Consider the following 23,292-nt stretch of genomic DNA (forward strand, 5'->3'; position numbering starts at 1 on the left):
GTTTCGGCATTCTTTCGGCATTCTGAATGCCGAAACGCACATCCCTACTCACGGGGTGTCCGTGAGTCAGCTCCTCTGTCTCAGCCTGAAATACCTCATGAGGGCATTTTGAGGATACAGTGGGGAGTAGAACTCCTTGGAGGGCGAGATAAAATGGTGAAAAATAGCAGTGATTCTGCTGTAATGAAGAAAGGGCATTTACCCTGTGCGTGGTTTACTTTTATAGTGTTTTATCTATCAAAAGGTCATTTGGTATTTATGTGACTTGTTCCTCTTTACACCTCTTGCTCATTTCTTCCACTTCGGAAAATCCATGTCCAGAAGGTACTATTCCAAACATCCACTGTCAAAAGCCTATTTGTTTATTTCCAATTCCCTGGCCTCCATCCCTCACTTGCTACCACTTCCTTATTCCGTTACTAATCGTGTATAATACGTATGTATTTAATTCCAAACTCCCTCCCTCCAACTGCTCCAATCCACATAATGGGGCCATATAAGGACAGGGAAGATACTTCTACAAACCTGGGGGAATCCAAGAATACCTCACTTAAAAATGTTCAACACAGCAAAAGCCAGTTAATTTCAGCAGAATCTGAGAAGCTTCTCCTGAGTTTTTAACACAACTAACGGCAGGTGACATGCTGATATTCAAACAGTCCGGTCTTTAGAAAGCGAGCATGTTTGAAAGAAGTTCCAGCCCTATCTGCTCTTCTTGAAGGAATCCCCCCCCCCGCCCCATACACAAATATTCAAAAATACAATTCCCCACAGTTTTTCTACTTGATTTTACTGCATGTGTACCGTGGTGATCACATCACTCACAGTGATGCCTGCAACCCAAACTTTTGGTTCCTTCTTCAGTGATACATTACCAAAGAGATGGACACATTTCAGAAACACCTTCCCACATGTAAGGCTACAGCACACTGCATATGCAGACAAGTGTGCCATCTGTGGTACCTGTATATCGTGCACCACTTCACATCTTGCAGGATAAAAATAAGATAGGCTGATGGCGAATTTTGCATATAGCATAGATAAATTGTAAGGATGCCTTCCAATTACTTTGACAATTCAAGATGCATTAAAACTTGCCATGTATGCCAGCATCCATGCCATCTTTGTGTATGCACATACCATGTTTATGTTCTGTAATTGTTTGTGTTTGACGTTTTGCATTGTTCAATTGCTGATTTCCAAAAAGTCTTATTCAAATACGGAAAGTATTCTGTGTAACCCATTTGAATGTGCCGTAACTGCTAATTGCAAATGACCTAGAGAAGACCTCTATTGTTATCTTTCTGAAGAATGTACTTTCACTCTTGAAGTAGATGACCTTGCAGCTGCGAGCAGCTCCCACTGTTTCATTCACGGGAACTGATTTATCTCTCTGTGTAACTCATGTAGCCTAAACTAATTTGTTCCCGTGTAACTTTTGCAAAGTTTCGCACCAGAATGCCAACTGACTCTGGAGGGCGGGAAAGTAAGCTATAACTGACGATACTGTGTTCTGAATTGTCTCTACTGCCAGTGACTGCCTTAGGGTGAATACCTGTACTGAATGGACCTCAATAAAGCTTCCCAACTGAAACACCTGCATGTTAACTGTGGGGGCCTAAGGGGTCTACCTGCCAGGGACTGACAAAACTGCAGGGTTTTGCTTCTTGTGCCAAGATAGTATCAATTTAGGAACCAGACAAAGGAATTTAAAATACTCAGGTATGTTAGAATGAAACTTTATTTCCTTAAATACAAATGATGCAGAGATTTCAAATACTGTTGTACTTTAGACAGCAAAGATACTACAAACAAGTCCCTTATCAATTGAGTTGCCATAAATTAATCATTTGCATTTGGGTACTGGGGCACTAGTATTCATCCTTAAGGGTATTACTTTCAATCTCTCATTAGAGTAGGATCTTATGGTATGCTAAATATATGAATCCTGAAAGCACAACATGAGATGTTCCTCAAGTTTCAAATGTCATGTATGGAACTTGTCCTGAGGCCAGTTCTAAGTTCTACTAGTACTCTCCAACTCAGTTTTTGTCATCATAACCACTGGAATTTTTCAGCACCAAAACATTCATGTTATGGCAACAACTTCATGCATGCTTACTGTAGGACCTGGTCCTACACGTTACATGGTCCCCAGGTCCACCACAAACACTTTTGATTAGATATGCCTTGCAAGTTCCATGTTCCATACTAAATTACTAGATACTTGGGTGTCCAATGTGGTTTCAGACCACAAGGAGAAGAAACTTAAGCCTTCCCTTCCTATTTTTTCCAACCTGAAACAGCCCTGGGTGACACTATTTGTCCTATGGGGGTATTTTACATGTACTAATGCTACACATAGATTTCCTCAGCAAGACAACAGCTCCACCCCCATAATCATTTCAGGTTGGGGAAAGAGCATGAGGGAATGGTTTAAGTCCCTCCTCCCCTCTTAATACAGTCCAGATCTGAATAAATCCCTTTAGTGCCTGGGAATTAAGTTCTGGGCACAGAACTAACAAGTATATCTGATTCAAAGTCCTTGTGATGGGTCCAGGGAGGATATAAGGATAGTGTTACATATAGGTAGGTCTTGGGAGTTAAGCGCAATGGCCAATTCACACATTATGGAGTAACCTGGAGTCCCAAACCTGTGTCAGACGCAACACAATATTTGGCCTGTTGGGGAACCCACGTGTATCCCAGAATCACATGGATTTCTCTAGGGCTTTTTTTCTGGGAAAAGAGGTGGTGGAACTCTCAAGAGGGAAATGAGGGAGAAACACACGGGACCCCTTACAAAACAGCCATTTCCTCCAGGGGAACTGATCTGTCTGGAGATCGGGCAGCAGGGCCACTGGACACGAGAGGAGCTGGAACTCCATTCCACTGCATTCCTGCTGAAAAAAAGCCCTGGGTTTCTCCAAACAGCACCCCCTCATACCTTTCTCAGGTGAGGGAACTTGTCAAGGGGAGGCTGTCAAGGGGAGGCTGAAGCCTCTTCTCCAAGCATGACATGATCCTGATCCACATCAAGCGCTGCCCACGTGAGAATTGAGGAGAACCAGCAACTTGCGTGTGATTAGGTTCTCTCTGAAACAGGTGGGACTCCAGACTCCACCTGTGTACGCTGTAATATGTCAATTAAAACCAGAGTTGGTTTGTAGACTGATCCGTTTCATGATTACTTGAAAGCAAGTTCCATTTTGCACAATAAGGCTTACCACCAAGTACATAAGTGTGTACAGGGATCATGGGCTTCAAAGTACAAGAACTGTTCTCCCACATTTATAATTTTCTGACTACCACACATTCATTTTCGCAACTGAATTTCTCAACTGGATTAAATGTACTGAGCAGAATAGCACAACACTTTAAAGCCACAAACCTGCATAGGAAAAGAGGTGGCATGTGGCACTGCAATGGCCAGTTAGGATAAACATTGCACTAGCTCTGGATTATGAGATGGAATAAACACTGGAATAGCTCTGCACAAAAAAGAACAACATGCCAAAAAGCAGCACCAAGTGTATAAAGAAGCATTCTAGCAACAACAGCAATGAACCCCAAACAAGACTTGTTTTGTCTTGTTTTTCTCAAATAACGTGTTTTTCAATCTTTAAACAATTGTTTAAGCATCAACATGATTTCAAAACATATTGGTTATGCAAAATGCTGTCCTATGCTGCTAGAAGCTATGTGCCTATGGCTGTGTTATGGAAAGGAATAAGGAAGGATACAGCTAAGGCTTGTTCCAAAACCAGTTTTACCTCTTATTCACATGGTGGACTCATGATCACACCAGAAATGACATTGGTGACTATGATTGGATCCCTTTTTTTTAAAAGGTAGACTTTGAATTTGGGCCACATTGCTGGGTGAGGAATTAACCCTTGCTCTGGCACCATTGTCCCAATATAAATCCCATTCCTTGAGCAGAAAAAGAACACACATGGGTAAATAGCACCTTCAGGAGGGCTACTGACAATGAGCGGAGGGCATGGGGGAATGGGTTTACACTCCCTTTGCCTACTATTGTGTACATTCCTCCCACCCACCCCCCAGTGGCAGCAGTTAATAGAAGCTTAAGGAGACAGGAGAGCCAAAGACCTCCAGTTTTCTACTGTGGCCCTCAATCCACCTTAACCTTGTAACTCGCCCAGATTAATAAACTGCCTTCAGTATGATTCCAGCATCTGTAATCTAGATAAAGTAGCTAAATTAAAATTCATTGCCTAATAAAGAATTTGTATCTGACTTCCAAGTGGATTTCCTTGTGCAAATGGAACTAGGGAATTTTAATTTTTACCCATTTCATGCATACGCCGTACATTTGCAACCAAGCCTGTAAGAAAGTTCCATTGCATGGATTCTATCATGTATATAAAAACTCAGTCACAAAGCTATGGAAGTTCACAAGGGGCCAACTTGCAAGGGCAATGAGCCTCATATTCTTCTGGTACAAAAGTGAGTTAAGTAAGTTGACAAGAGTAACTTGCTCTGCTTAATATCTGTGGGGAGAATCTAAGATTTCATTTTTAGTCTCATTCTACCCACTTTTTTCAGACTGTAGCAAAGATTGTGGACTTGCATAATCTTACAGAGATCTGCTTCAGAACATTTTCGACATGCAAAAACAAACAGATCATAGCATCTGCCCCAGGTTCAGTTGCATACGAGATGTCCCCTGATGTAAATGGACTTGTATAATTCAATATGGGATGCTGGCCGTTGAGCCTGCTTTATACCAGAACAGATCCATGTCTAGAAACTTGGTTAACTTAGACAAATCTTCTACCCATCCCAGAATGCCTGTTCTGATCTGCTCTAAGCCTAAAAATACACAAAAGAAAATAGAATCTAGCCTCATGCTTTCTGTAAACTTTCGCATTTAATTTTCTGCTGCCAGTTCTCAATTATACTCGTTTAAACTCCATCTCTAAAGCAGAAGTAGATTAGCTCCATATTTGCAATCTTTTTTAATGCTTTATTTTTTAAAGACAAATGGAAGTAGTAAGGGACTGGTTAGTTAATATTCAAAAACTGATAAGGGCTTTATAAGATGTTTGCATTTATGAAACATGTCAGCTTCTTATATGAGCACTTGATATTAACAATAAAAGTTTACCCCAGGGGGGTGGGGTGAGAAATCATGGATAAAAAAATTTAGAAATCCAACATTCTAAAATCTATATGTAAGTTTTTTGCTGTAGCTGTACATCCTCATTAATGTCAGAGTCACATTGCTTGCCTACACAGGTCACTGGGCCAAGCTAGAAGTGACGAATTACACTTGAATGGCAAGTGAACAGACTCACGTATATTCCTCCCTGTTTACTTGTGCTCCACTTGCACTCCACTCGATCGTGATTGAGTGAAGTGGTGCGCAAGTGAACAGGGAGGAATACACGTGAGTCTGTTCACTTGCCATTCAAGTGTAATTCGTCACTTCTAGCTTGGCCCACTATCTAGCACAGAGCCTGGCACACTTAAATGCCCTGCTGTGTTCAGCTGCTTGAGGCACCGGTAATTCTGCACAGCAGCCATATTTTCGTCAGTAACATTACCCATGTCTATTGTCCTGCTCTTTACTTCTGAAGGGTAAATACTGATATTTGAAATACCTAGATTATAATATTTACAGCTGTACAATACTAATATACTTCTAAAATACCATTATGCTACTTTATCCACAAATAGTAATTAGAGAGTAGATCTTAGGGGAGGTCTGTACCAGCATCCCTTAATGCTTTCTCATTTCTTACCCTGATGCCTTGGTGCCACTCTCCATGTGGCATCGCTCAAGGGATCTCTCATATTCATCCCTTGAGTATGCTTGTTGCCTCCAATCAGAATTGTGAGTAGCGCATCAATCTGGTAAATTTTCCTGTGTCAGCCCAGCTGAAATTAGCAAAAAAACTCCTTTTCAATTGGGCTTGTACAAGAGGATACCCTGTGTATTGCACTCTGAAACACTCTGCCCTGGATCAAAGCCGTGATCTCCAGCAGGGATCCGGTTTGCATGGCAGAGGCCTGGACACATCCCTTTTCCTTCCAGCTATGCAGATGACCTCAAGGTGCTTCCAGTGACCTACCAGAGTAAGGAGTGCAGTTTTTTAAGACATCCACCTTCGCCCAGAAATCTCTTCCATCTCCTAGAAAGTTGATATCTGAGAGCACAGGATCCATGTGAACAGATAAAGAGAAAAGGTGGTATCGTGCCTTTTATTAATGGAACTGTGCTTGCAGAATGGGGAGGAGAGATTATTTTGTTCCCTTTCACCTCCTCACTGCACTTCTGATCCACATGCCAGTTTGTCTGCATGGCCACCGTGGCCATCAGAACAAATTTCCTCAATCTGGGAAGGGGTTGCTGGTGTAGAAGGAGGAACTGCACTTACTGGGCACCCAGAAAATCGGGTATCAGCACAGACTGCCCACTTCATATATGAGGTTATTGCAAGATGAATGAGCCTCACTGAAGAAGAATCAGCAAGGATTCGGTAAGGGAAGTCCTGCCTCATCAACTTGTTAGAATTCTATGAGAGTGCCAACAATCATATAGATAAGGGTGACCATATGCCTAGACTTCCAAAAAGCAATTGCCTCAAAGGTTTCTGAGAAAACCATCATAGGTTAAGAGAAGACATCCTTTCGTGGACTGGTAGCCGGTGAAAAAGCAAGAGAGTGGGAATAAATTGATAGCTTTTGCAACGGAAAGAGGTAAGCAGTGGGGCCTCCTAGGACTCTTTCTTGGAACCAGTACTATTTAATCTAATCATAAACAACCTAGAACTGGGGGTGAATGGTGAGGAAAGTAAAGTTTGTGGATGACACCTAATTGTTGATGGTAAAAAAACACAATGGGATTGTGAGGAACTCTAAATAGACCTTTCAAAAGAGGGTGAAAGGACAACAAAATGGTAGTTGTAATTGGTAATTCAATGTAAATAAGTACAAAATGTTAGGGCAATAAAACCTTGATTTCATGTATATGGGGTCTGAGCTGATAATGACAGACCAACAAAAAAGACCTTGTGGTTGTGATAGATTGCTTGCTGAAAATGTCAACTCAATGTGCTGTGGCAATAAAAAGGCCAATTCCATGCTAGGGATCATCAGGAAATAGATTAAGAATAAAATTACCAGTACAGCAATGACCTTAACCAAGTCCCTTCATTTGGAATACCATATACAGTTATGGTGACTGCATCTCAAAAAGGATATTGAAGAGATGGGAAGTATGCAGAAAAGGGCAATAAAAATGACCATCAAATAGGAGCAATATATGCCTTAGGGAGCCAGGATAAAGCATGTGGGGCTTTTTAGTTTGGGGGGAAAGGTGACTGAGGGGTGACCGGATAGAAATCTACAAAATTATGCATAGTGTAGAGAAAGCAAGTAGAGAGCAGCTTTTCTCCCTCTCCCACAATACTAGAATTTGGGGCTACCCTATGAAAATGAGTGGCCATAGATTCAAAACAGACAAAAGGAATTACTACTTTACACAATAGGTAGTTGACTTGGGAAACCTGCTACTATGAAATGTGGTTAGGACCACTGGCTTAGGCAGATGTATAAGATGACCAGAGAGAGCTGTGGAGGATAGGGTCAAATCGGGTCTTCAGGTTCAGAGGCAGAAGGCCTCTGATTGTCAGATGTTGAACAGCAGCCAGTAGGTGAGGGATGTTGCTTGTGCTTCCCGCTTATAGGCACCCCAGGCTGCGGAATCTGACCGGCCACTCTTGGAAACAAAAGTACTGGACTCGACGGCCCATTGGTCTGATCCAGCATGACCGAGAGGAAGGAGGTGCTCCCAATCCTCTGCTTACGCAAAGAAGAATATTTCTGCATGCCGTATGAACTACAGCTTTAATTTTAAGAGAACAGCAATGCTGACTATGTACAATAAAGGACAACAAAACTGGCACATCAAAAATGCTGTGGGTTGAAGAACTGAAGACTAATGGCAGAGATACCGGCAATCTGGGTTGTTTTGTCCAGACTAATACGCGAAACTTAATTGGAAGATTAGTTCCTCCTAAACAGGGCACTATCTTGTACACAGAGAAATCCAAGTGAACTTTACATCAGAGTATTTTTGTCACCTTGTGCTTGGGTATGCAAAATGTTTCTAGTGCAGAAATATACCCCGACTGATGCCCGAGCTTAATTCAAAAACAGATTGCAAAGGGGGCAGACCTTGAATACTTTTACACATTTTCTTTGTCAAATTCACAAACAAAATACATTGTAATATGACAGGCGACGTCATTCCACCCCCCTGAAGCTATCATTTCTACACAGTCCTCCTCATCATAAGCATTGTTGGGTTCACCGGTGCTCCATTTGTTGAAGGTCTGCATGGGGGATCGATCAGAATACACAAAGTTACCCTCCTTCTCTAAGTCGTTAATGCCAATGAAAACTCGGCTGAGGCCAGCTTGATTGATGTAGGAAGCAATAAGGGCATTGGTGGTTTCATCCTTGGGCATGCTCAGTGTTCCTCCTCTCCCTTGGCAGTAGAGCTGCGCATCCATGTACCTCTTTTCTTCTTTCACCAGCAAGTAGATCTTATTATCTGTCTCGCGCACACCAGCGACAGCTGCGGGGGAGGGCAGTGCTGAAAAGTGAGCACTCGCATTTCTATAAACCAACTTAATGCATACCACATAGGACAGACTCATCAATCAGCTGTAAAGCAGCCAGGCTCATTCAAGCACAGCTTTCATAAAACAGGAGGAGAAGGAAAATGTTCACATGATCAATTCTCACCTTTTTTAATGAACTTTAACTCGGTCGTCAGCATAGTCACTTGGTTATCCATTTTACCAATGGCCGTACGGAGCTGGCCACATTCACAAGGAATGCCTGCAAGAAGTCATAAGTACACGTGATTGCATGCATAATGGATCAAGTAAAATGCCATCTTGCATTTGCTGTTTGCCATCCAGAACAGTGCGCATGGCACAAAACTGCCCCATAAAAATGAGATCTCCTCTCATGCCAAGCCTTTGGATAATTCCCATGCTATGCCACTAGGGTCATTGAACACCCAAGAGCTGGCTGAGATTTTTGGATACATTTTGTTCCTATTTCTTACAAAGATTGAATAGATTCTGGTTTAGATCTCACCTAGAATTTCCAGGGGGATAGGTGGGGTGGGGGAATGATTGTGGCCAATTTGTTCCTCAAACAGTGCTCCAAAAGGCCCTCTGAAATGCTGCTCCTGGGGGAGAGGAGGACCCGCCCCCCAGGAATACCTTGAAGGTACAGCTGGATTAATGCACAAGCACAGTTAAATACAGATTGGGGCCTCAGATTGAGGTGGCTCCAGGGCTTTTTTTCTGGGAAAAGAGGTGGTGGAATTCAGTGGGTTGCCCTCGGAGAAAATGGTCACATGGCTGGTGGCCCCGCCCCCTGATCTCCAGTCAGAGGGGAGTTTAGATTGCCCTCCTCGCCACCAAGCGGCATGGAGGGGAATCTAAACTCCCCTCAGTCTGGAGATCAGGGGGCGTGGCCACCAGCCATGAGACCATTTTCAAGAGGTTCCGGAACTCCGTTCCCCCGCATTCCCCCCGAAAAAAAGCCCTGGGTGCCTCTAAATACTAAAAACTACTGCATTACCATTATTGGTAATGCTATCGAGCTTCTTAAACTTGACATTGCATTGGACCTCAGGATGCCTTAATCCAGCCTTGCGTAGAGGAGGAATCAGATCTCTACCAAGGGGAAGAGGGGGTGGGGAAAAATATACACACCCACCATTGCACCTTTGGAAGTTCTAGGCAGGATCCAGCCCTTTGATTACATCTTCCACACTGCTTTCGTTTGTTAAAATAACAGTTTTTTCCTCCAGTGGCTTTGTACTGCTCCCGTGCCCAAAAAGGAGGCTCATACACAAAAGGGGGCGGTCAGGCTGTTATTCAGTCCTCAGTGAGAATGAATTTGACACATTCATATGCAACATCAAGTACTGACTTTAATGTGCCAGTCAGACACCTCACACACAGAGTTCCTTTCACGACGCTCCACGTTACCTGGCTCTCCATTGGGACCAGGTGGGCCTATATCTCCACTATCCCCCTTTTCACCTAAAAAAGAAAAATAAAGTAGTGATGGGTTCTGTTGGACATGAATACACTCCAAGCAGTGCGCTAAGACACTGTACATACTAGACTGGGGAAGTAATGCCCAATTAAATCAATCTAATATCTTCCCATACAAATGTTGTTTAAGGACCAGAGCTGAAATCACTAAAATCTTTAGCTAGGAACAATCCCTTCATATCAATTCTATTGAGATTCAGTGCTGAGTTTTAGAAGCATAAAATAATCATAGAGCTTTAGTTACAGGACAATTAGATTTGTTGGCCAAGGCCTGTTTACAATCTGGACCCAGATCAAAATGCCAGGGATGGTCTGAACCATTTCTCATAGCATTCATTGTTGGGGGATGTATGTGTGTGCAAGAGTCTGTATATAGCCACCCACTGGCAAGGGAATACCATGATTTGAACAAGCTCAGCATACCCCAAAACTCATACTACTCAGCTGATCCAAAAATCAAGGCATTTTAGATATAATTTCCTTTATTCAAAGGATCCAAAATGTATTGGCTCAGACACACATCAGCAACTGTTTGGCAAAGCACAGAATTCTGTTATAATATCTTAACACAGCCCCTTTCTAGGTACTCCTTTAATATGTGACAGCTAACATCATTGGGGCTAAATAAAATAATGTAAGCAGAGTATCTTAAAAACATAAGCGCCCAGCTGGTTCGGACCAGTGATCCATCTAGTTCAACATCCTGTTTTATACAGTGGTTAACCATCCTTTTTCATCTTCCAAACCCTGACCTATGTAGAGTAAATTCATGTTCATTTGTTTGTCATTTCATCAATTATGGAATGGAATTGAATTAGTTACTCGAGGGAAATGGAGCCTTAAAATAATCCACATAGTTTTTTGCAATGGCACAAATTAAGTCCAGATTTTAAATTTAATGTACACTGGAAAGAGATATGAAATACCTTTTGAACCAATGGGGCCAATTTTTCCATGCCGACCCATGTTTCCTTTCTCTCCTTTGTCCCCCATTTCTCCTAAGAACACACAGAAAAAAAACAAAAGCAAATGAAAAGCACGAATGTTTTATCCTTTTTTCCCATTCATATGCCCAGCACCACTTCCATGTCAAATGTCTGTCCATGGAATCTTAAAACTATTTTTTCTGCTTCCCAAGACTTCAGATTCCAAGACGCTGGCTCTGTCCTAAACAGCACAGCAAAGGGAGAATATTTTACTGATCTGGCTCTGAATCAGGAGTGAAATTTTACCAAGATTTGGGGAGAATTTTTTTTAGTTACAGTTTTTGAAGGGGAACACCGATCTTTTACAAGAAGATGCTTTCAAGAAAAATATTAGGAAGATACAGAAAATAGAATAGCTACCAGAATAGATGGTCAGTTGCTTTCTTTTATGCCGTCCACATGATTGGGTGTATCAAGCAGTCATCCTTAGCATGAACTCCCTTGTTATCTATTTTGGTCCAGTTTGAACCCTTTTTAGGCAGAAATAGCTTAGAGCAGAAGTGGGAAAAACAACACTTGCATAAGTGACCTAAAAGGAGATCTGGCTAGTTTTCACCATGACATTTTACTAGTGCTGATGTTAACATTAAATCATGGTTAAGGACAACAATGGCAAGGCAAGAGGATTTCAAACTGAAGAGGGAAAAGGGGGAATATCTGTTTCCAGGGCCGGCTCCCAGTTTGCAATAATAGTTTGCATGGGAGGGAACATCAGTCTGCACTGGACCACACAAACTAAAAATAAGACCACAACCTAGGAAGAAAAGAATGGTGATATGGGTAAGAAAATACAAGGTGGACATTTATATAAATAAAACAGCTCCCAAAGAAGTCTTTATAGAAAAGTAAACACAAGTGTTTAGGGTGCGACAAATTGGACTCACCATGCAATCAATACAGCATCATCAATAATAGCCAAGAATATCATTCCATCCCAGGGCACAAATGTCAAAGTCTAACATCACCACAATTCCCACTGAAATTAATAGGTGGTGTGCACTCACAAAATGGGTCTGCGATTACAGCCATTGTGCCATACAACTCATCCTTTTCCCCTACCTTTCAAGCCCACATTAATGAGAAATGTGACAACCTCCAACATGCCCTCTAGAAGATATCACAAAATGAGTATTGGAAACTCACAGCAGGAACCAAGCAGGTTTTTCTATTTTAATGACAAAGCGATACAGTACTTTGCAGCAGAGTTGTGGTTAAATGAGCCACTTTAAAAATTGGTAGCCTCAGCAACTTTTAATGAAATAGAAATAGGCACATTACTGAACAAATCAGATATAAATATTGTCAACAATACTTCAGCATCTAACTGCCTTTTTCACCATTTGCCTAGAGTTTTTTTTTTATTAAGCATACACCAGGTCAGTTTCATTCTGTGAATGACTTTAGAGAATGTTTTTATTCCAACATATACACACACACAAGCTAAAAAATGAAAAACACAGATTGTTATTTTTTTTCTGTCTAAGATCAACCCTCTATGATGCATGTAACTGGACACTAGGGCAGTTTCCACACGTGGATTTTTCCCTATATAGGCACTAGGATACCCTCCCCCAGTACCATTTAGGAGCATCTAGATGACCTCATGCCAATCTGGGCCAGATTTGTCTGGCTCTTCAAGCAGGATTAAACTACTGTAAGCCATCTCCAAAGAGAAACTACGTGGTGGCTGCACCCCAGCCTTTACAGGGAGAGGGAAAGATTTCCTCCCCCCTACGCTCTGCAGAGCTTTTTTCTTCTCAATAAAATGAAGGGGAAGGAAAAGGAGGGTTCCAGACAATTGCCTCTGTGGTTTTGAGCAGACATGACAGAGAAAGGAGGGAGGAGTGGGGGTGGGCTAGGGATCCTATTTCCCCGGTGGGGTCAGGAGATCCCCTAATTTCACCCTCCGCCCTCCCACCACTCACCTGCTGCCCGGTGGTGGTGGGAGGTGTGGGAACAGGCCTCCTGGGCACGCTCCACGGGCAGCACGACAATATCACTCCTAGGAGTGACATCATCACTCCACCCCAAGAGCACTCCTACACTTTGCTGCAGGACAGGCCTGTTTTGGCCTGTTTGAGAAAAAATCGGCCTGTAATGAGGGGTGCGTGTGCCCTCATGCCTGCGTGATGACATCACTTCCCAGAAGTGATGCCATAGCACAGACACAGGGAGGTGTGCATGCTGTGTGCAAGGAGGATCAGGGCTTTTTTTCAGCTGGAACGTGGTGGAACGGAGTTCCAGAACCTCTTGAAAATGGTCACATGGCTGGTGGCCCCGCCCCCTGATCTTCAGACAGAGGGGAGTTTAGATTGCCTTCCGCTGGAGCGGCGCGGAGGGCAATATAAACTCCCCTCTGTCTGGAGATCAGGGGGCGGGGCCACCAGCCATGTGACCATTTTCTCCTAGGGCAACCCACTGAGTTCCACCATCTCTTTTCCCAGAAAAAAAGCCCTGAGGAGGATCATGGGAAGGCCAGAAAGTTCAGCACAGGGACTGCTACCTCCCGCTAGGAGACTAAGGGGACCTGGTAACCCCAGGGGGGGGGGTGCAGCAGTAGCGAGCAAAGCGGAACAGGTGTGTGCACACAATGTTTCCACCTGCTGGTTGCTGCTATGGCACAGGCACATTTTCACAGCCCCATGTACAAACATCTTAGGACAGCCACATACCTAGGCCCAATTTACAAAGGTCTGATGAAAGCCTCTAAATGGTTGGATACTTTAAGTTGGCTGTAGCAACCATAAATTCTGCTATGTTTTAACATCAGCTGGGAAGCCTCATTCCACCCTTGCTTCCTTCTTGTTCCTCTCTGGTGCTATAAGAAGAATCACTCTGGTGCCTGAAGGCAAGCAAGCAAATGAAAGAACCTGGTAGAACCAAAAGTTGTTACAGGCATCTGGAGGCTTCTAGCCATACAGACGTTCTATTCAAGATTCTTAAGACTCTTAGGTCCATGTTTAGCATGGAGAAATAATATGAATGACTCTAGACAACTATTCAGAAAATGCATCTGAAACACTGATAACAATATGTATAGACTGTGTGCCATAATTTGTTTATTTGTCTCTCAGCAGAAATGGTTGAAGCAGACAGTTTTTAAGTAGCTTATTTAGCTACAGTTCTGTAATAGTACTCTATCCTATTGTTATTAAAATTGGAAGACTTCCTTTGTTCCTCCTGTGAGCTTTCAATATTTATTTTGCAGCATTTCCCAGGGGCGGGGGCATAACTAAAATTTGCTCATTGAGTTAAGTATGATACACAGCAATCAAACCAACACCATAAACAGCAGACTCATGAGCCAACATTTTGGAACCTGGCTCACAGCACACAGATCTGCAGAAAAATCTGGTCACTTTATCACTAACTTAACATGATATTTGTGTACTTATTGTTGGCATGAGTTTTATGCAGGATAATGGGAGCTTTTCTGACAGATGTGGCTCCACCATCATTACAGGATTGCATCCATATGGCATTGGGTTTTGAAAAGGGTTCAACTTTTATGAGGATTTCACACCGATGCACTGCCAGCTGACTTGATCCTTGCATGATTCACTGCCGATCCTTTTCTATCTCCCCCTCCACAAAAGGAACATCTTGCATAAGAAAGACTTCTATGTAATTTGAAAACTTGCAAACAATGGTGGATGCCATTATGGTCAACAATAAAGGAATTATTTGACTGACTTTATGAATTCTGTTTCTTTAAGGCTTGCCAGATTCCTTTATAAACACCATCCTAAAGCAACTAGAGAACTACCCTGTTATACATGAATGCACCCCTAGATCACTCTGCTGCTATTGAGAGTTATTTAGTAGTAATTAAGAGAGAGAGAGAACAATCAACCAACCTTTTAACCCAGTAACAACCCTCAATCTTAGGAGCAATACGTTTCTGCTGATATCTAGGCATAAAAGAGGTGAAAATGGGAAAGCAATCCTGAAGAGGGTCCTAATGGTTGAGGAAGTTCAGCTGGTGGTCCACTATAGAACACAACACTCTATAATTATTCATAATCTGCTAGGGCACATTGCCAGTACATCAGCAACAAAGCAGGACAATTCTTTTCTCACATAAACATTCCCAAAACAAAACCTATGGGCATCTCCAAATGTATAAATAATATAGACATTTGTAACTGTTGTGGCTCACCTCAAAGAATCCTGGAAATTGTAGATTCTGCTAGAATTCTCCATCATCAACATATCTAATTCTCAATGTGGCCTAATGTGTGGATACTTAAATCCAGAGATTGGGGCCATAGACAGATATGGCTGATCTTTCTATAAACATGAGAAAAGGCTTAGGTGTGCAAAAAATTCTGAAATCTTAAAAAAAATAGGAGAGGTTAAACCTCCCCCCAAAAGGACAAAAAGAATGTCTTCAGTGGCAATTGCTTGGCAACCACAACAATATTGCCAGCCTTCAAGCCTTGATTTGTTAGTAAAAGTCAGGGGGAGGGGACAGGGGCCTTTCTAAAGTTGTTTTGACCTTTGAGGGAGGACTCATCTGTTGCAGGCCTGGCAGCAACTACTGGAGACTTGCTACCTGATGTATGACCCCACCCAGGCTTGGCTGCTTGCACTGTTCAACAGAAACCATATCACAAAAGCCAATGTGGTGCAGGACTAAGGTTATGGTGCTTTAGAAGGTTATTGTTGAGGTTCTTGAAAGCACCCTAATGCTGGTTTTTTGTTCCATTCTGTTCATAAACAAAGAAAGTTGCTGTGTTTATACTCCTTATGTCAAGATTGAATTCATTACTGAGCACAAATTTAGTCCACAGAAAGTGGGTGAGTGTGCGCGGGGGCGGGGCAGGGGGAATGGTTAATACTTAGGCAAATCTGGTTCAGAATCTCCTAACCAGCAGTAAATCATCATTCATGCCAAGTAATGCTTTTGTACTTGCATTCTGATTTGTGAATCATTAATCATTCACGATTGAATAGACGATGCAAATTTGTTTTAAAAGTTTCTTCTACTTATATATATATGATTGCAGTGTTTTCCACCAGTTCCCTCTTCAAGACTTGAGACAGCCTCCCAAAAGGTGATGGTACTCAGTACTGGTGAGTCCCACAGAAAAAAAAACCCTGAATATACCCTTTACTGTGTGCTGTGCCATTGTTGATGGGGGTCCCTTTCATTGGTTTCAGTGGTTTCTGCGGAGGGAATGCTGGCCATCCTTCTGGAGGCAGGACAAGAGGCACAAGTGATGAGAAGCAACCTGAAGCTTCTCCTCACTGTATATTGGTAGCAAGTCAATGGTTTCCCTATCTCTCCAGGAGACTCCATGTCCTTCCACAGACTTTCCTTTCTCTTTAGGTTACATGTTGAAAAGAGGCTTAGAATGTAGTGCTCACAGAGCTTGGAAATGGCACCCAGGCACGGTGCTTGGCTGTGCTTTCAGGAGGAGTATTCCAGGTGGTAGCAAGGAGAGGATTGGCTGCTTGTTTCTGACATTCCAATTGGCCACTGCAGGTTCATTCAGTGCATGCGTGATTTATCACTATTTTGATATATCACTGGCATGCAGTTTTTTTTAAAATTTGAACTGCCTGCTGTGTACCCAGACAAAATGATAAAGTGGGTGGAGCAATGAGAAATGGGACAGGCGTTACAGACAGGTGAAAAAATTAAATCAAGGCATTTCAGGAAAAAAAACAGGTTTTTTTCTTGTTTTCCTGAGGTAAAACAGGTTTCAGAAAGAGTAGAGAAAAACAATGGAGAAAGGTGTGACAGCAAGGGATATACAACAAAGCTGAGAAAATAGTGAAAAAACCCAGTAACAAAGGGAACTGAAAATGGAACAGCAAGTCTGTCTGGAAGATGCCTTTTATGAGCTGTTTCACACAGCTGGGCCTGAAATTAAACAGGCCCATATCTCGCGCATAAATACAACATTTATATATAAACACAATTAATTTGCACTCTATGACTTAATGTCCTTTCCTGTAAACACCGCACAAAAGAAAACATTTATCTATAGTAGTTAGCAAAAAGCAGCCTGCATACCCTACTCACACATGACATGTTCACTTATCTGACCAGCCAGGAAGCCCATGTCATTGTTGCCCCAGGCTTATGACAAGACCTCCTTCTCTTTGATTTTCTCATACATTGGCCCTCTCTTACATTCCTGAGAAAAGCATTGAATAACTTCCAGCATGTACTTTAGAAAGGCTTCCTCTAGGCATCTCTTGGGTGTAGTGGTTAATCTCTAATCTGGAGAACTGGATTTGATTCCCTACTCTTCCACTTTACGCCAGCTGGGTGACCTTGGGTCAGTCACAGCTTCTTGGAGCTCTCTTAGCCCCACTCACCTCACACAGGGTGATTGTTGAGGGGATAATAATAGCATACTTTGTACACCACTCTGAGTGGATGTTAAGTTGTCCTGAAGGGCAGTATATAAATCAAATGTTGTTGCTGTTGTTATTATTCTAGGACCTTATGGGCTGCTTCACATTATAGGATCACACAGAGCTACCAAGAACCAAGTGCTGGCCACCACTAGTCACCGAAGTCAATAGTCAGGCAGACTTGAAACCAGCAGCCACCTACTCTTCCATCCTCCCTCCCTTGGGGGAGGGCAGCTGTAGGTTGGGGAAGGCAGGTTGGGGACGCATGCCCTGGCCTCCAGAGCCGCCAGTGATCATGTGGCATATCTGGGTGATAGTGCAGGAACTGATGGCACGACCTGGGGCTACCATTTGCTGAAGCTGATCCAGAGCATGCTAGGACCTACCCTTAGTTTCTTTGGTGCCCCCCCCTGCCCTGGCACCCTAGGCAATCACCCAGGCTGCATGAGCCAGCTTTATGTATGCTTATCACACGCAGCTATTACCGCAATTTTAAAAGCGTAAAGTGATCCGACTTCCAGCCATGCTTTATTTTACTCCACCATTTTACTCCACCATTACTGACTTACCTCTCAAAGCAACAAGACTTTACGGTACCTTAAAAACTCCCACATTTATATTGAGGCCAGAGCTCATTTCATTAGATGCATCTGACAGAGTGGTCTCAAGTGATGCTATAATAAATGTGGTAATCTTTAAGGTGCTGCAAGACTCCCTAGATGAAAGAAAGAAACTTAGCTACTTCTTGTAATAATTCCAAAACTACTGTAGGGTGTAACCAAGTTAAACACAAGACTTCCATTTCTCTGATTTCTTTCCATAATGGTGCTTTCATATAATGGAGTGTTGCAGCAACACACACAATCCACAATATCAAAGAAGCAGTTCCCATTACAATTGCTGCTAGCCAGAAAGAATTAGCAGGATTCCAGTAGCAAGCAAGGCTATGATGAGACAGTGAAGGAAAACAATTCTGTATGCAGCAATCTATAGAATTCACTCCTGAATACTCATCACATAGCTACGAAAAGTGATGACCTTATAATTACCAAAGGAATAGTAGTGAAGGGTTTCACATGACATGGAATATTGACTGTGTTAGGAGACTACACAAACACTGCTCTATACATATACATATAGACACATGCTCAAATTAATTATATTAATAATATAACATCAGTTTAACTACCCTGGAAAAACCAGAAATACATCAGTCATCTTTCTGGCCAAGAATAGAGACGTGAGGTTCTCCTTGATTCTCTCCACCTTCCAATGCACTTGTAAAGAAAAGTCCATTTTCTCTCCCCTTTCGTTGCTTTGCTATGCTGTACTTTCCATGCAGTAACCAGAAACGAAGAAGCTCAAAACACTGAGTGTTCCAATTTTTCCTTCTGCAAATAAATACTGCAGCAAGGAGCATACAACATCTCACCAACTTTCTTGCCTGATCATTGCACAGAGAAAAAACTGGGAGGTACCAGAGAAAAATCATCTGCTGCTGGTCCTTATTGGACATGGAAGAAATTAAAACCCTCTGGTGTCATTCTAGCAGCAAGACAACTGTGCAAGGAGAAAACAACAGCAAGATGCACACCTTCGCCTTTCCAGTCATCCACATCATATTTTCCCCAGATACTACTATGGTACCTGGTGAGGATGGGCATGAACCTGTATACGAACCCAAAAACCCCATGAACCAGCCCGGTTTGTGGAAGCTTGTTTCCACGAACTTCCACGAACTGGTCTGCTGGCTCGTTTGGTTCATATTAAAGGGCAGTTTAAATGGCCATTTCCCCGCAGCAGGTCCCTTTAAATGCCCAAATCCCACAAACCCCAGCCCCAGCCCCCCACCCTCACCCCCATCACAGCCCCAGCTCCAGCCCCCCAGCCCCAGCTCCACACTTATCTTGTCTTTTCTGCGGCCTCCTCCCCCTCCCCTCACGAGGGGCGGGAAGGCTGTTTTCGGCTTCTTCTGCCACTGCGTGGGTCCACAGAACAGCGGAGGAGGCCAAAAATGACCTTCCCGCCCCTCAAATGGCCAACGCTACTGGCAGGCAGGGGGGAATTCCCCCCCCGCCTGCCAGCTGATAGTTTAAAGGGCCCTGCCACTTGCAAGCAGCAGGAAAGGGGCCTTTAAATGATTAAATGCCCATTTCCCTGCTACTAAGCAGCTGGAAAGGGGCATTTAAACCCTGCAAACCAAGAACTGGTTTGGGAACTTGCCCCAGTTTGTGGGAGTTCCTGGTTCCTGGAAACCCATGAGCCACGAACCGCATGGTTCGGGTTTTTTGTGGTTCATGCCCATGTCTAATGAGGATGCCATTATAGGTTAAGATGGGTTTGTTTGTTTTGTACCATAAAGAGCATTTCCTTGTGCTTCCGATTCTGATATCTAGGATCCAGAAGTCAAGCTACAAGAATATGACCACTTTGGAACATCTCTGCTCTTTGGGTTCTGCTGTAGTACTGATGATCTGAGCCCTGGAAGATGTCAAACTTTGTTTGATCCTACTAATGCATTCAGACAAGTAGAATCAATGTGAGAATCAGTATATTATTTATGTGACTTACAAGTGTCATGTTTGCTGATTCAATGGGCCTTACTAGCAAGAACATCCATCTAGAGGACCATCTACATGGTCACCAAACCCAATAAGTGACTTCAGCACTGAGGAAAAATATAGAGAGGGGTGGCAGAGCAGATAACAGGCTATGAAGAAGCAAGCCAGAGGCTCCAAAATTAGGATGCCAGGGTCAAGTCTTTTTTCCCCTCACTCTCTCCTATGTTTACTTCACCACTGCTTATTTTTAGCCACCAAGAGGAACAAACAGCAGTAGATCAAAATGTCATACTGCTTGCGCCCATCACTGCAAATCTCAGTCAAAACACAACTAGAATAGCCAAACAAGCTGCTCCAAATAAAACATGATATAAAACATTACTTGCAACTTTGATGTACAAACTCCATTAAAATGCTTAATACTGCAACTATATTGGAGTTTCAAGTAGCCTAAAAGCTTGCAAATATAGTAAAGTACTGCCAACAAGTTTGGTATATTCAAGCATCCACTCATCCCTGGGATATACTAAGTGATATTGTTCGGTGAAGAGTATCTCTTTCTTAAGAAACTTACCTCTTTCTCCGGGAGGTCCCACTCTTCCTGGGCGGCCTGGTGCTCCTTTCTCCCCCTTTTCTCCAGCTTCCCCTATTTTATTGTGGAAAAAAAAATCTCAGTTCAAACAAGCATATCAATTTGTACCAAAGAGTTTATTGTCTATAGCCATAGGCCGTCACAAATTTTCCAAACATCAACTAATAAACAGTTAAATCCAGTATCACAGTTTGAAAAGTTTAATTAAAATTAATTAAAACAGTACAGTATACCACACTATCCCAGGAATCACGAAAATCACGGCATCACATTCAATACCACCTTAGATCTTATCTTTTTGGCTGCAAGTGCAAACTGAAAGACTCTGTAGGACACATGGTTATCAGTGTCAGATAACAAAAACACAATCTTCTCGATTTCAGAATATGTGTTTGTGACTGATAGGATTCTGGCATATCAATTTGTAGTTACTATTATGATTAACACTACAGTCAGTAGCTCCGTCCTGTCAGAAGTATCTATCTCCAAACATAAGAAGAGCTCTACTGAATCAGAACACGTTTCCATAAAGGCCAGCTTTCAGTAGTCACCAAAGGGATGCCTCAGGTCTTCACCAGGAAAATAGCAATTGCAGCCTCTCTTTATTTTCCCTCTGCATTTGGAATTTAGAAATCTAGTGGTTATTTACTTCACTAAAACCACACCTTTCTCCCCAGTAGGGACCCAAAGCAGCACACATCATTCTCCATAATTTTAGTCTCCCAACAAACCCTGTGAGACAGGTTAGGCTGGGAGTGTGTGACTGGCCCAAAATCACCCATCAAGCTTCCATGGCAGAGTGGGGATTTGAACCTGAGCCTCTGAGATCCTAGTCCACAACTCTAACCACTAAAGTACATTGGCTTTTGTGGGGTTGCTGCTTTTTAAAATGTCCTTAAAAGTTTTTATTATTATACAGAACAAATAAACAACAACAAAAGTACATCAACAATGAAGGCAGGTCTTCGCATAAGCTTCTATTAAAGTTCTATGCCATGCATTAAAGTCTCTGTGCCGCACATTCAAATGCTGCTAAAGTTGCAAGGTTCTCAATTCATTGAATTATGGGAAGTGACAAGTGAGTCCTCCCTCAAAATCAAAATAGCCGTGGAAACAGCGCTTTCCCCCACCTTTTACTGACAGAAAGGAAAGCTTGAAGGCTGGCAAAACTGTTGTGGCTGTCTAGCAAAAGCCATTGGCCACTGAGAAAGCATTTGTTTCTTAAAGCTACATATGCTGCTTCTATTGCATACTTTTTTTTTAGATTTTTCTGCAAACCTGTGGCCCCAATCTCTGGATTTAAGTATCTATAGATGGGGACATGTTGAGAATTTAATATATTGACAAGTGGGAGACCCACAGGGATTTTTGGAGGGCATTTCATTTTTTCCTCCCCTACTATTTCCTCTATTCCTTCCCTGAAAGCCCCCATAATCTTCCCCCTTTTCCTGCTTCCTTTTCTTTTCCCCACCTACCAGTTAACCTATCTTTATCTTTCCCACCGTCCCCCAATGTAGCAGCCTCTCTACCTGGGAAAGCTATAAGTCAATTGCACAGTGCCAGCTGAGCCTGTCCCCATTACGCAGAGGGGAACATGCAAGGACTTGTGGGGGGGGGACCTCACTTTCCCCTGAATCCTATCCCCACACTATTTCTTCTTCTCTCTTTCTGGTAGCTCCCATATCCTCACTTTTCCCTTCCACCTACCCGCCAACCTTTTATCTACTCTTCTCATCTTCAGCTATATTTATTATTTACTTCATTTATATCTGGCTTTTCTCCAGAATGAAGACCCAAAGTAGCTTACATCATTTCAATCTCCTCTATTTTATCCTCATAACAACCCTGTGAGGTAGGTTAGGCTGAGAGTGTGTGACTGTCCCAAAGCTACCCAGTGAGACTCCATAGTACAGTGAGGATTCAAACCTGCGTCTCCCAGATTCTAATCTGAAACTCTACTACACTCACCTGGACGGTGGGAGGAAAACGTGAAAGGAGTGGGCCCAGGAGTCCCACACTGTGCTCCCATGATCTCTGGAGCACTTCCTTGTCATGCCAGAAGTCATTCCTGGCGCAACAAGAAAGTGAAGGGGGGCGATTTTTATCAAATCAGCCCCATGTAGAGGCCTTCACTTCCTTGTTGCTTCAGGAATGACATCATTCCCAGTACAACAAGGAAGTGCTCTGGAGTGCAGAGGAGCACACTGAAGGGCCCCTGGGCCCATTTTCCATGCCTTTTCCCTCCGTCGGCCAGGTGAGAGGTGGCAGGGGGGCAGAGGCTGGGAGCGAAGGATCCCCTGCTTCCTAGGGTTGCCAACTCCAGGGCTGAATCCACACTTCTTATGTTTTCCCACCATTTTCCCACTTGTTCAGCGCAATTCTCAGTGCTGTTCACACTCCCTCAACTCAATCCTGCAAGTCTTACGTGTTTCCTTCGCTGTGGTTTCAACGCTTGTTTTCGGTTCTTTTCCGCAATTTTCACGGTGGATGTGAATGCTTAGAAGTGGTTTTCAAACACCCGCCCCCTCTGACCACCCCCACTTCAGTTCCGCTGTACAAAAAAGGAAATCCGTACTGAATGCGAGGGAACACTTATCGGCATCACAAACGCCTAGGACTCCATGGCTGCTTCAATGTCTTTTTTTTTTTTTTTGGTTTGGAACTAAGGGAAT

General features: G+C 42.9%; 1 protein-coding gene across 3 annotated transcripts in view; it reads right to left on the reverse strand.

Annotated features, from left to right (window-relative positions):
* Nucleotides 1–1,725: 1,725 nt before the first annotated feature.
* Nucleotides 1,726–23,292, reverse strand: part of COLEC11 (collectin subfamily member 11) — a 36,157-nt gene continuing 14,590 nt past the window's right edge. For 2 of the 3 annotated variants that reach the window (XM_054983713.1, XM_054983703.1), the window contains exons 3-7: nucleotides 20,603–20,674; nucleotides 11,039–11,110; nucleotides 10,044–10,097; nucleotides 8,779–8,874; nucleotides 1,726–8,626 (exon numbers count right to left, since the gene is read on the reverse strand). In XM_054983713.1, coding sequence (XP_054839688.1) covers nucleotides 8,217–8,626; nucleotides 8,779–8,874; nucleotides 10,044–10,097; nucleotides 11,039–11,110; nucleotides 20,603–20,674 — 704 coding nt within the window. In that variant the 3' untranslated portion in view covers nucleotides 1,726–8,216. The remainder of the gene's footprint in view (nucleotides 8,627–8,778; nucleotides 8,875–10,043; nucleotides 10,098–11,038; nucleotides 11,111–20,602; nucleotides 20,675–23,292) is intronic. The other variant, XM_054983720.1, reaches the window with a different exon arrangement.

Source organism: Eublepharis macularius, chromosome 1 (genome assembly GCF_028583425.1).
Source record: "Eublepharis macularius isolate TG4126 chromosome 1, MPM_Emac_v1.0, whole genome shotgun sequence".
Classification (NCBI taxonomy): domain Eukaryota; kingdom Metazoa; phylum Chordata; class Lepidosauria; order Squamata; family Eublepharidae; genus Eublepharis; species Eublepharis macularius.